General features: G+C 38.9%; 1 protein-coding gene across 1 annotated transcript; it reads right to left on the bottom strand.

The window, feature by feature from the left end:
* Position 1: 1 nt before the first annotated feature.
* On the bottom strand, positions 2–8,967 carry LOC135684662 (cytochrome P450 3A5). The gene is made up of 5 exons (XM_089115551.1): positions 8,499–8,967; positions 3,368–3,609; positions 2,311–2,607; positions 1,336–1,843; positions 2–752 (listed from the first exon to the last, which is right to left on the bottom strand). The coding sequence occupies exons 1-5, from the start codon at positions 8,734–8,736 to the stop codon at positions 526–528; spliced, it is 1,512 nt and encodes a 503-aa protein (XP_088971677.1). The 5' UTR covers positions 8,737–8,967; the 3' UTR covers positions 2–525.
* Positions 8,968–13,902: the final 4,935 nt, after the last annotated feature.

The following is a 13,902-nucleotide window of genomic DNA, read 5'->3' on the forward strand; positions in this document are numbered from 1 at the left end:
GTATGACAGGTCGACCTTTCGAAACCGTCTCTATCATTTTTATGATTATTCAATAACAAGCATTTTTACACATGCGAAGCATTTTGGATGTATTATAATAGCAAATAAATTTAGAGATTTAAAGTTCAGAGACTTTAGAGACTTTTCTGCCGATTCTAAATAATGGCATCAAAAAACAGTTGTCGCTGACCTATGTTCTGATTTTAGGCAGTGATGTCCACCTGAATACAAAATTCAATTACATATTGATACAATATCTAGATAGTTGCAATTATCTAGATAAGAATTAAAGAACGGTTAAAAATGCATTTTGTGAAATTCTTAATAGAAGATAACTTTACTTTAATTCAAAGTATATCAGTAAAAAACAAATCTATACAGAAACAACAAGCTATGAAATCCAAAGGAATTTCAACTCAAACGAGACCATGACTCCCTGGTCCATCTCAACTCCACACCTATGTTCAGCGCTACCGTACCTCTTGCTGAATACTATACTGTGAAACAGTTTGAGTTGGAAGTCTCTCAAGCACCTTGAATTTCAATTACCGGCGCTGGATTCGGCTTCATTACCAAGCCATATTGTTTTTTCAATTCTGTACTTTGATTTTTTCCAAGTTTGAATGAAAACCTCTGAAGAAGAGTTGCCAATACAACTTTCATTTCCATCAAGGCAAATCTGTATCCAATGCACATTCGATACCCACGTGAAAAGGGCAGGAAGTAGTAGGGAAACAACGGATCATCTTTGCCTAAGAGAGAATAGAACGTTAATCCTCTAATCTGACTGAAAGAATTTTTCCCCAAGTACTTATTTTGATGAATGAAAACCAATCTTCAAATGAAATGATACTTTGAGATATCCCTCCCTCATTCAGCTTCGAGCAGATCAAGAATTGTCAGAGGAGAAAGAAGAGAAGTAAGAGATGTGTTCAGAAGAAACAGCTTTCAGACCATGCCGATTTTGCATTATTTCTGTGCTATATACTTTTAACAAAGTGGCCACGAAAACAGGGCCACCTACCCCTGACATTGATTTCAATTTTTTTGGGAAAAAGTATTTGGCCATATACTATGTTGATAAAGTTTCCCCTGGAAATCAATGAAATAAATGCATTATCTCGTAACATTGAATCAATGATGGCTATATTGGAAATAGATACCCATAATACACTTTAATTAATGGTCTGACTCAAAATTAAGCATGCTAAAACAAAAAAATCGAGATAAATTATCAAGAGGGCCACAGCTCCGTCCTTGAGTCTCACGGCAGATCCGTGGGACTTGGCAACTATAAAAGCCTTATACAACCTTGTATTACGTTTAAAGCCTGACCTGCTTTATCGAATCTACTTGGGTTGAAATCCTCAGGATTTTTCCAATACTTCTCATTATGGTGCAAGCTTGCTAGGGATATCATCATACAGGTATTAGCAGGTATGGTATACTGCCCCAGTTTGCACTCTTTTGCTGCCAACCGCCCAAATCCTGCTCCAACTGGGTATAACCGCATGCATTCATTGATACAGTTGCTCAAATAGGCAAGCTCACTAATATCAGACATAGTGATATCTTGCTTATTCCCCAAAACCTTTCTTACTTCTTCCTTGGCCTTCTCCTGTACTTCTGGATGCTTTGCAAAAAGAAAAACCATCCATGTCAAAGCAGTACTTGTGGTCTCGTGTCCGCCAATCATGAAAGTAAAAACATGATGCAGAAGGTCTCTGCTAGTAAAAGAGCTGCAACCCGAGTTTGATAACTCGATCATCTTGTCAAGTAAGTTATTTTTCATCGGAGCATCAGAGCTGTTAGGGTTTACTTCTGACTTCTTTTGCTCTATAATCTAAAAATGACATTTTTCATGTATAGCAAAACTGATCAAACTGTCATAAATATATTATAGGAAAGTGTTAAATTTGATTTTGCTTTATATTGCAATGAGTACCTAAACACAAATATTCTGTAGTGGCATGCACGCACTCCAAAACACTTATTAATGTGGCAAACCATGTAGCAAATCACACTGCATCCAAGTATTTTACCGGATTAGGATTTTTAGAGCCTGGCAGGAACCGGAATGAGCGGATTTTTTATAGAAAACAACCTGATAGTTGGACAAAAAGTTTACCCGATTTGGTAGGTCTGAATTATTCCATGCCCCAACTCTATTTACTATACTTCATTTTATTGCTGTAGCTGCTGTTCCAAGTTGAGGGTGAAGTTGAGTTGCAACTAAAGGTCGTGCCGTTCTACAAAATAAAGCAACTCAAACACATGAAACTACAGAAATGGCATTTTGATAATGCTTACCCTTTCTAAAACATTCCAACAAACTTTCTCTGCTTTATCTTCTTCGTCACGCTCCTTTGAAGGAATCAATTTTAGAAAAGGTATCAACGTTTCCATCGACTTCCTAACAACATTGAAGTTGCCACACATTATCTTGTTGAATGAAGAACTCTCTTCAGAATGTCCATTTGAAACGCAATCAAAGTCATATCCAAAGGCCGCCAGGCTAATGATATCAAGAGTCAAATGTATAAACTTTTCCATTATTTCTGTTTCAAATGGTAGATTTTCATTTTGAGCCAGTTTTTGTGACCAGAACTGCACAAAAAGAAAAAAACCACAGAAGATAGGATAGAAGAGTAAATTCTTAACTATTCAAACAACGAACGGATAATTCTGTTTAAGGGCAATGGCCACATACAATTTTTTAAATTTCTCTCGCTGTCTATTTAAACTTTTTAAAATTGGATTTGATCTACAATTATTTGCGTTGTTCCTGTATATCGTTTATTTACCAAATTTTCATTGCTAGGTTCAAAGTATCCGATAGGCAGACTTAATCCAGAGTCCCTTTCTTCCAACATTCAATAGCTACAAGCCATGTAGAGGAAGAAGTATGTGGCCACAGGGCTTTTGCTAGGGGAGTGCCAAACGCAAGGGTGTATAGCTAGGGGGACTCTTGGGGCAGAGCCCATCTTGTAAGTGTAGAAAAGTACCCAATTTATACTTTTGTCATTGTTTTTAAAAACATTTTGCGCAAGAGCCCCCTTGCTAATTTGATAGCGGTACACCACTGGCCAAAAAAATCAGATTTGACAGTGTCGTCGGATCGAAATTCATATGGGGGGGCTGCCCTTAAAGTACACAATTTAAAAAAAAGTACAGCTTAACAGTTATTAGAGGGCTCCAGCACCCTTCTTCAACCCTAGCCCGCCACTTCGACGGCCTTTTTGGATCATCTCAAAAAAGAACTGTAAACTATTCAGTCACTGCCCTTTGTCTAACTTCACAACATCACTAAATGTAAAAGTGAAACAATGCTTAAGTAATGCTTAATTGAGACATGACTATTACGTACTTCAGCGAGCTCCTTGGCCTTTTTCACGAATATTGGTAAATACTCTTGGACATTTACTGTTGAGAAATATGGGTTCAAACTCTTACGCTGCATTGCATGATCTTTTCCAAGGCTTGTGAACACACCGTTTCCAAACAATGGACACATCTTTTTCGCATATGGGCTTCTTGTGAAGCCTGTTGGATCATTAACAAGGACTTTTTTAATCAGCACAGGATCAGAGATATAAACAACAGTGCCACCTGAAATGCAATAACTATAAGCAAGCAGGGTTTATTTAAGGAATTTTTATCACTGCACACTTTTTTAAGAAATTGGAAGTGAAAATTGACATGACCACAACCATCAAACTAACAGTAAGGTACGACGTTAGTGTTCAATATGAAATCTTCAAATTACACCACTTCTCACCCAAGATTTTACCAAAGATCTTGATAAGAAAAAAGTGTCCTAGGTTTAAACATTTTTTCGAGAACTAAGATTTCAAAGGAGAAGATATGAAGTATGAAACAAACTAGATAGCTTGTAGGTATCTAACATTTATTAAACATAAAATATTGAATAAAGTATAGCCATTGTTACTATAATGTTATCGTTTTTAATATTGTAATGCTCTTATAAAACTTTTTGTGTCAATCAGCAACAACCTGTCTGCAATCTTTATTTTTCAAAGCAAATCTCCCAACTGTAGTTTCATCAGTACACACAATTTGAGTTTATCGCTGCACAATTAGTTACCACTGCAAGATAAAATAAACTCAGTTGCAAAAATACAGGGCCGTAAATCCCGAGCGGGACGGGGGACTGGGAACTAAACCAATTCCAAAGATTGGGAACAAACGACTTTGTGTGAGAAGTTATTGCCATTTTTCTTTCAAAGAAATGGAACCCTGGTACCTGGTACTGCAATGTTTGTCTGTGTGTATGCTCTAGACATAATGATATTTTATAAACTTGCTAACATTTTTGTTCAGGGCTGATGAAACGAAAATTGGAGGGCCAATAATTCTAAGATCATGGTTAATGGCAAGATAAATTTTAGAAATCTGGCATTCTAGGGATGGCCAAAAACTGCATCTAAAAGAGGTTTTGATCCAAGGAAAATACGAATGTTCATCGCTGCACCCCCGAGGAACTTTTGTAAAAATTGCGAGTGCACTCTTGCGCACCCGAGTGATGAATGGCTTGGGCGTAGTTTTGGATGTGGCTTAAATTTACAGTTCTTTTTAAGATTGCAAAATGACTTTTTAAGCATGATGGCATAAGAGATGTCTTTTTAAATCAAGTGATCTTGTTGGAGCAGGTTTGCCAAGAAGTTTCTTAGCCCTAGGCAAAACAGAAAGACGTGACCCTGCGAGCGAAGTGAGCAAGCAACTCTGGGCCTACACCCTTAAATTTAGCTTAGAGTTATTTTCAGAATAATTCTAGTCTGTATTCCAGACCCCTAACTTGAAAGTAGATTATAAATCTACAAGTAACCCCTGTTTGCCTCCACGCACTTAAAGGCAACAATTATGTATCATTTTTCTGTGTTAAGGAGAAAGGGTCTTCTGGAATGATCTTATTATATATCATTGTCTAGCTGAAGTTGCTCATGGAGCATGAAAATACAATAGGCCTAATGAACTAACGCGATAACAGCCCAGCTGGCAAGCGATAAAATGGAGCAAAAGGGAGTATTGTATTAGGTGAAAGCAAAGTTCATGACGAGGAATGTTTAGACCTAATACAACCAGGAAAAAAAGCGTTTATTTCAACATGTTTTGAACCACGAGGAATCAGGTGTAGGAATCACGAGGTGTGGTCACATCGAGAGGAAGGACCAGGACACTGCTCGATAAGCATAGCTTCTCAGTGTCCTAAAAACTTCCTTCGGATGCTAGGTAGCAACAAATACAAATACAAATACCAGAGTTAGAAAGCTGCCCCCATAACAAACTGGCTGCTCCGGTGATTTGATTTGGCCTAGCCACACAGAAACGATTATGATCATGCTTAGAGCTCACAGAGGGCGAAAAGTGAACTGGTGTAGTAGTGCCCCCCGTCAGTCATCCCTGTACAACGCTTGCTTGCTGTACCTTATATGTGTCACCGCTGTATATTGCTTTTATTCTCAGATGGTCGTTGTAGCGAAAACTCAATACCAGTCTCGTCTGTTTATAGTATCTTACACTGGCTTTATGAATTAACTTTCACAGGAGTGGCGGCATGGGGGGGCAAGGGGGGGCTTTAGCCCCCCCTAGATTTTTGTTAGCCCCCCCGTCGGCAGCCAATCAATTTTTGCTTTCTCAATACCGTCGGCACTTGATGGATGTCACCCGGTTTACATGTTGTTTGAATGACATAAATAATCGAGGAGAAAACTGCACTGGCTGGTTTATGGTTTTCTCAATGGCTTTTCTTCGGCAATTTTACTATCATAGTGGCATTATATCCTGTCGCTTCCGTGAAAGCTGTGACTTAATTTCATGGTGCTCCTTCGCATGACCCACAATACCATCGTGCTCCTCTCGGTTGAAATCCCTGTTGCTGCTCATGCGAATGCCGATTCATGCGAAACGTGCAGAGATGCTTGATTTGGATCATGTTTTGGACCGTTTCAAGGAAATTTACCCTAACAACAGCAAAATCACGCTGTCATAAATAAAGTCTTTAATGAATTTTCTTCTTAAGGGATTCTCTTTTCGTTTCAAGACATTATTATTGCCAATGAAAACATTTCGATCATGAGCACATTTTGCGTAATAAATTTTTCAAAAAGCACTTCTTGTCCTTTTTCATCAACTATTTTTCAATAGCATTGTTCACCGCATAGCTCACGACAAACAAATGGTTTAGAGAAAACCGTCGATTAACTTCTTCCAACGTAGATAGGAAGAAATATTCAACAATAGGCACAAAGTTTCTTACGCATTAAGTTTCTTACAAGGCACAAATTGCCGAGAAAATCTCGTGGACTCCGACACAGGTTGGAAAGTGGGGGCGGGGAGGGGGAATTTTGAAAGGGAGAATTTTGCACCCACAACAAACGATTTTGGAAAAATGCTCTATTGCTTGCTCGATATGCTTGCTTGCTTTTGGAAACATGCTCTATATCGGTGCCCCTTCATTGGAGGTGCTACTCAGGGGCGTCGCGACTGGGGGGTTGTCACACCCACCCCAATAGTATCTCAATAGGAAATTTCAGGTAAAATCCGCTCGGTGGAAGAAACGCTTTAGGTATTTCAGAGACCTTCCTGTCATAAAATCAATAAAGGATCAAGCAATCTTAGGTAAAATTGTGCCTCGTGTCCATTTCTTCTAAAGTTTCTCAGTAGAAGCGTCAACTGCAATTCACTATGAGCTCCAGATTTTTCTTAACATTCATAAGGCATGCTAAGATGGAGAGAGGAATCTAAATTTAAAAGTAACTGACAACCTGGTATTTTTCAAGACCACGGCGAAATTGTTGTTTTTATCTGCTGTAAAAAAGTTTTGCAAAAAGACAATAATTTTCAATAGGATTAGGAGGATTGCTTTAGTGAAATCTGCTTAAAAGAGTGCATTTTCCAGGGAACTAGAAGCATCACAATTCGAAATTTTCCTGCCCTTTCGGCGGCAACCATGGTGCCGCCTCAGGTAGTAACTATATATTTTGCCCGTCCCGATATAGAGATTTGACAAGACTATTAGAAAAGTCGGTTATTATCATACAGAGTTAGATTGATAAAATGTATTGCAGAGGTTTGTGACACCAGCTAAAAGTTTCAGGCAATAATTTTTTAATCAGGTAAATTTGCATTCCACACCCCCCCCCCCCCCCCAACGAGGCTTGTCTTGCGACGGCCCTGCCTGCTATATGGGGCAAATCGAATTTTTTTTCTGTCGGCAATTTATACACATCCAGCGTCGGCAGTTACGGAGAATATAGACTTCGGCACCTTGAAGGTTTGTCTCTAGCGCCACCCCTGAACTTTCACTATAGACAATTCCCCAATTCCCCAATAGGCCCAATGCCTTACCTAGTAGCGCGAGCCAAAATCAAAGAATTTCCCCAGTAGTTTGGGGCCCTGGCGATTTCCACTGACTTCCGTTGTCCCTTTTAAACGACATTGGAAGTGTTGTTAGGCCTGTTGATACAGAAAGTGGGCCTAAAAAACGCAACGGAGCAGTAAGAAACACAGTGAACATACACAGTAGCAACGGGGCACGTAACTACAACTACCAGAATGCATTGCGTGTGGCAACACCTGTGACGTAATAATGGGATCAGTCTATTGTTGTCAACTCCACCTCTACGGCCGATTGTGTGGATCGAACAACGTGACTGTAGGCCCCCAATTACGTCACAAATTCTTTGCTTCGCTCACAGCTTAAGCCAAACTTTGAACGGCAATAGCAATGAAATAAGACGCGGAATAGCAATTCCGAAAAAAAGAATTGAATCCAGATTGGTAAAATGTATCTTTTAAAGTAAAGCTATTTTTTGCCCTTAAATAGAAGCACTTTAGAACGTTGCAAGACAAATTACAAATCTCGTCTCAGGTGGCAATGCTCTGTGCCTCTGGACTACTGGGAAATTTGGTGCACACTCCAATGCGGTGGCGGACACTTCGAGGGGCGAGGTGGCGGTCGTCCTCCCCATCTCGCCGAAAACTGCTATGATAAATAATTAAGGGCGAAGGTGAAGAGTCCGGTTGGGATAATCCGATTAACCTTGTATCATACACGTCGAGGAGTTTTTTTGACTGCATCAACGAAACACAGGTCACCTAGGATCAGAGAACACTACTCTTAAAAATATGACATCTAGCAAAACATGATAACTCTCCGGATTCTTCATTTCCATGTCCGCCTCCGTCTGATATAGGGCCTACACCATAGGCCCTATGGTGTTCATCGGGCCTATTTTTGTGGGTTGAATTTGATAAATATCAACGCAAAGCGCTCGCTAATAACTTTGAAATTAAGTGATTATCAATAAAAAATAATTGCCGAATATACATTCAACTTTCAGCTTTAATTTTGTTTTCGAGTTTGAAACTTCGACACGTCAGGTATAATTTTGATTTGAAGGATACCATTTCCATGGTAAAAAGAAAAAATGAATAATGCTTCAAAAATCGAGAAAATCTTATCTACTGAAACTTACGTAAAACATGATACTCTTTGTAAAGTGTCCCGTATTTCTTTGTTCTGCTTACTGCCAATTTTACCCGATCTTTTCCGTTCAAAAAATCTAATGTGTTTCCTAGCAAGGGGAGTCCAACAGGTCCTGGGATTGCATTCAACGGATTTTTCCACCACAAAATAAGTTTCCAAATTGTCAAAATCGTCAGAACTGCTGCGAAGAATTCAAACGTAAATAGAAAGGAGACGAGAGACGCCATAATTCCACTTTCCTTGTGTTATAGGACTAGCTTTATGTATTTTTTGGATACGCGATGTTCAGTTGCCAGTTGTTTTAGAGTTCTTTTGCTGGTGATTTTGAAATCAACATTCCATGCCATGGCCACTATTGTTCTCATCAGTCCCATTGGGGGGTGTTCTCTATGGTTGTCATGCTGTGCCCTTGTTCGTAAATTCTGTAAAGCAGTCATTCACCTTATTGGAGTGGAGTCAAGTAGACAAAAGGATTGAATCAGCGCATTGTAAGCTGGTCACATAAAAAAGGCAGCTTTTGTACAACTGTAATAGAGCTAAAATAATGCCAGCCTAAGTATGGCAGGGCCCACGCCACCGATTCTAAATCAGGGGGGGGGTCAAAAAAGGGGGTTACCTATTTAATACAAGGGGAATGGCCCCCGGCCCCCGTGTGGCGCGGGCTTTGTATGGGTATATTTAGCAATTGCACTTGGCTTTGTTTAGTTCTATTGTTGTAGGATTACCCCCCCCCCCCACTAGGATAGCATCGTGTTGTGTAAGTAAGTCACTATGCCCCAATATCCTAAATTACTTCACTTTATGGAAAGTTTCGCGAAGAGGTTTCCAGTACACATAGCATTCTTTCTTTTTACAAAGGGAATGTTTTTCGCAAAGCTTTTTGGCCTTTTCGTGTTTATTTTCTATCACTAAAATAGATTTAGTAAAATCCTGGTAGCAAATTTATGAACAAAATGCTCTCCTAGGGTAATTGTTCGGGTATTCCTTTAACCTGCTTTTCATGATTGTATGGTTTGTAATTAGCATCAACAAAGATATTTTATTGTTTTCAAATTATATTTTTGAATTGATAACATCGATGAAAGTCTAACGAAAAGATTAGGTTCTGAAGGTTCCACAATCAAATCTTCCAATCAATGTTAGTCAATGTGAAATATAAACAGCACTGTAAGAAAGAGTCTAGCAATGCCGCATTTTATTTATCTAACGCCCCTTCCTAATTAACGCTCATCCTAAATTTAAAAAAGGGTAATTAACGCCCACTTCCCCTTTAACACCCCCCTTCTACTTAACGTCCTTGTAACGGAACAAATGAATTTGCTGAGAGATCCATCATTTAATAGCCTGTGCTCCAGATCCTCTACTTTCAAGTTAGGGGGGTCTGGAACACAGGCTATCATTTAACGGCAGCACAAATCCATTTGCGAACATCACGGATTCTGACGTGGCAATGATCCACAAAATTTGATCTACTCTGACCGTCAAAGTGATGATAAACTTTTAGACCAGACGGAAATGGCGGGGAGTACCACTTTGGGGCGGGGAAATTATGATTACCAGTTTCGAGTTCATTATCAACTGGTGATATTGAATTGTGATGATAAACGGGGATTTGCCGCTGTTTTTTGGGGTAAAATGGGGGTCAAATCAAGAGAAGTTCCTGCTTATTCTCTGCGGAGGAGAAACGTCGCTGGAATTGCGTTTTAACAAAATAAACTTTTTCTAAGCAGTGGAATATGAAGGATAGTTTATCTTTTTGGTAGAAATGCGTTTAAAGTAGTAAAATGAGCTTTAATTTGTCACGTGACGTCTAGTTACCCACATGTCCTTCTATGGATATCTTATTAAAAATGGGCAAAGCAAAATCATCTTTTGACATCGGAAATTCATTTTAGCATGCAATTGACTATCAAAACTTTAAGAAGGGACTGCCGTGGTTGTTGAGTAGTTTGCATTGTGGGTCAGAAGTGCAAAAGGAAAACGTCTGATTTGCAGCTTTAGCGTATATATTTAAGCATAATTATTTTCTACTGGATTAAATGTTGGTTACCGCTGAGTCACAACTACACTCTGATTCTGTCAAAATAGCGTGCTAATACATGACGAATACAATGCCACGTGACTACGCCCAGAGTATGACGTAATCTCTTCAACATTTTTACTAAAACTATGAAAAGGGACTTTTGTCGTTATTTTGAACATAGCTTCGGTAGAGCGTAGACGTGAATGAAACTCCATATCGTTGATTTTATCTTTAAATATATACAAAACGTGACTATATACAGCTATAACGTAAACGTAACTTGTTAGCCCATCATAAGTTTGTAGCGTGACTTTATCGTAACTTCACTACTTCAAACAACTTAACCTTACAATATAGGGCGTGAATATATAACGTAAGAAGACTGGGACGAGTAGGAATCCCCCATGACGCGTGGGTTGCGAAATATATTGACTTCACAACATACTCCCCCGATTGAGTTGCCTGCACTCAATTTACAATAATACATATTAATTAATCATTATTCATCAACAAAACGTAAGAACATTTTTCTTTAAACAAGCTGAAACTGTAAGCATATACATATTGAAATATTTACATATTGTCTCTTCTAAGAAACTCTCCTAACTTTGCAGCTGCGCGCTTAGATCGCGTAATAGTTCTATCTGCTGGCTGCGCAGGCGCTATAGGTGCGTTGACTTGATTTGCTTCTGTGTTAGGTTCCTTACATGCAATTTCTAAAGGTACAAGTAATTTCAAGGGACGTCTGAATACTTTACCCTTACTCCTTTCACCTGCTATCTGGATCTTTGCTGATCTTACTCTTCCATCTGTACCTACAATCAACTCAAGAATTTTACATAATTTCCAAAAAGTGCGTTTTTTATCGTCATCCTTTAAAAGAACTATATCTCCAACCGATATGACTGGCTCTTCCCGTTTGTCTTTCGGTCTATAAGCTTCCATAATACCTGTTAAATATTCCTTCTTCCATCTCTTCGTGAATTGTTGAAGTAGAGTCTTATGATACTTGGCTCGTTTTGAAAGAACCTCGTATGTACTTAGCATTTCATAGTACCTGTCTTGGGGCAAAAGTGATAGATTTCTTCCATTAATTAATTGACACGGTGTCAATGGATATGAAATACCGTCAGTGTCATCATATACATAAGTAATTGGCCTAGAGTTGATTACTGCTTCGACCTCAATCAAAATGGTATTTAATTCTATTTGCGTTAGGTATGACCGACCTATTACCTTTTTTAGACAACGTTTTACGCTCCTTATTAACCTTTCCCAAGCACCTTTTACTGTGCTGATTAATTTTGCGAGTAACTGTGCCCCTAAAAGCTCTAAACGTGGAATGCTTTGTTTTGTTAGAGGACAAACCCTGGCCTTGGCAGTGACAAACTTGATGCTTACCTCCCCCGTATCGTACACAATGCGGAGATAAACAATTCCAGCGTAAGCAGTCTCGCTGGCATCTGAAAACCCATGTATTTCGACTTGGCTTACTATTTTACCTGGGTCAAAGAAACATCTTGGCATGCGAATCCCGTCTAAACGACTTATTTCCGAAATGAAACGATCATATTTTTCCCTCGCTTCTCCTGTAAGCTCTTCATCCCACCCCCATTTGTCTACGCAAAGTTCCTGAAAGAGCACTTTCAAATTGATGGTATACACACTAAGACAACCGATCGGGTCAAAAATCTTGGCTGCTAACTTTAAAAGAGAGCGCTTTGTGGGCTTAAGTGTTTTTGCTAGTTCTATAATGGACCCCAGATCAAAAAACAGTTCATCCTTTTTACTTTCCCAATTTACTCCAAGGACCTTGTTATTATTTTCTCTTTGAGGTGGGCCTATTGTTTGCTGAGCGAAGGATTGATCATCTTGTATGATCTCCTTCGCATTATCACCATTGGATACGTTACCTGCTTCCACCTTTTTGATTTCATGTAACAAAGCTGTGTCATTAGTTTTAAATTTGCGAAGGTTAAACCCACCTTCGGACAAAATCTCCCGTGACTTATGGAAAATCTCTAACGCCTCATCAATAGAATTTGTGCTACATGATAAGTCATCAGCATAAAGCCGATCTAACACTTTAACAACACGAGGAAATCGATTAGCATATTGAGCAATGTGTTTCTTAATTGTGGCTCCCAGTATAGATGGCGATGGTCTTAAACCAAACACCAGTCTACAATACTTATACTGAATAACCGTTGGATTCGGCTTACTAATGTCGTCATACCACAAAAAACGTAAAGTATCCCGGTCTTTTTCATCAATTTCAATTTGAAGGAATGCCTTTTCAATATCAGCTGTTATAGCAATAGCATGTGAGCGGAAACGTAATAACGTATCGAATAATGGCGGCATGTAATTATCACCAAGTTCTAAACATTCATTAAGAGATAAAGCTTCCTTGTGCGATTTCGCACTTCCATCAAAAACAACACGAAGTTTTGTTGTTTCACGATCTCGTCGAATTACACCATGGTGACTCATAAAATGAGGATTACCCTGATTCTCCTCCTCCACAGGGACTTGCTCAATTATTCCGTTTTTTAATTGCTCTTTGAAAATGTTATCATATTCAGATAATAATTCAGGGTTTCCTTTTAACCGGCAAAACAAAGATTTTAAGCGATTTAATGCCAAGTTATAATCATCATTAAGGCAAGATATATCAACCTTCCAAGGAAGGCTTACCTGGTACCTTTTACCATTAAAGGTGATTTCAAATTGCTCGTCTTGTTTGTCTTCATTTGTGGGTTCACTCCCCTTGTCAATCCCGGATGATTCTTGTTTCCAAAACTCGCGAAGCGTTTGTGTTATTTCCTCATTTTCTTCGACAGGCCTTCCAACTGACGTATCTAAAATCAAATTAGAAGTCACTTTAGAATAGGTTTTAGGCTCCAAGGATCCTGGTACTTTTCCCGAAAGTAGCCATCCTAATTTGCTACTTACTGCTATTGGCCCTGATGTACCTCTAATAACATCACCAATGATTACATCATATAAATAATCATTACCAATAAGCAAATCAATGCGCCTATTTTGCTCGCTTAGCTTCTTGTCCGCTAGATTAAGGCCTATCAAATGCTGATACTTACTTACGTCTATGCGCGTATTTATAGGCGAACAAATAGACTGATAGCTTATTGCGCTTATCAAAATTGGCGTCTCATCTATTCCTGTCTCTAACATTAACTTAACGACGTCACATTTCTTGCGTACTGATTTCTCAGTTCCAAATGTGTTCAAATTTAAGTTTTCCTGTCTTTCGACTTCCAGATTTAGTTTTCGTCTGACTTCTTCAGAGATGTAGCTTCGTTGGCTCCCACTATCGAAGAAAACATTGATTTTCATCCTCTGAGCCTTG

The sequence above is a fragment of the Rhopilema esculentum genome, unplaced genomic scaffold (genome assembly GCF_057945365.1).
Source record: "Rhopilema esculentum isolate cy_ngs unplaced genomic scaffold, ASM5794536v1 HiC_scaffold_34, whole genome shotgun sequence".
Classification (NCBI taxonomy): Eukaryota; Metazoa; Cnidaria; class Scyphozoa; order Rhizostomeae; family Rhizostomatidae; genus Rhopilema; species Rhopilema esculentum.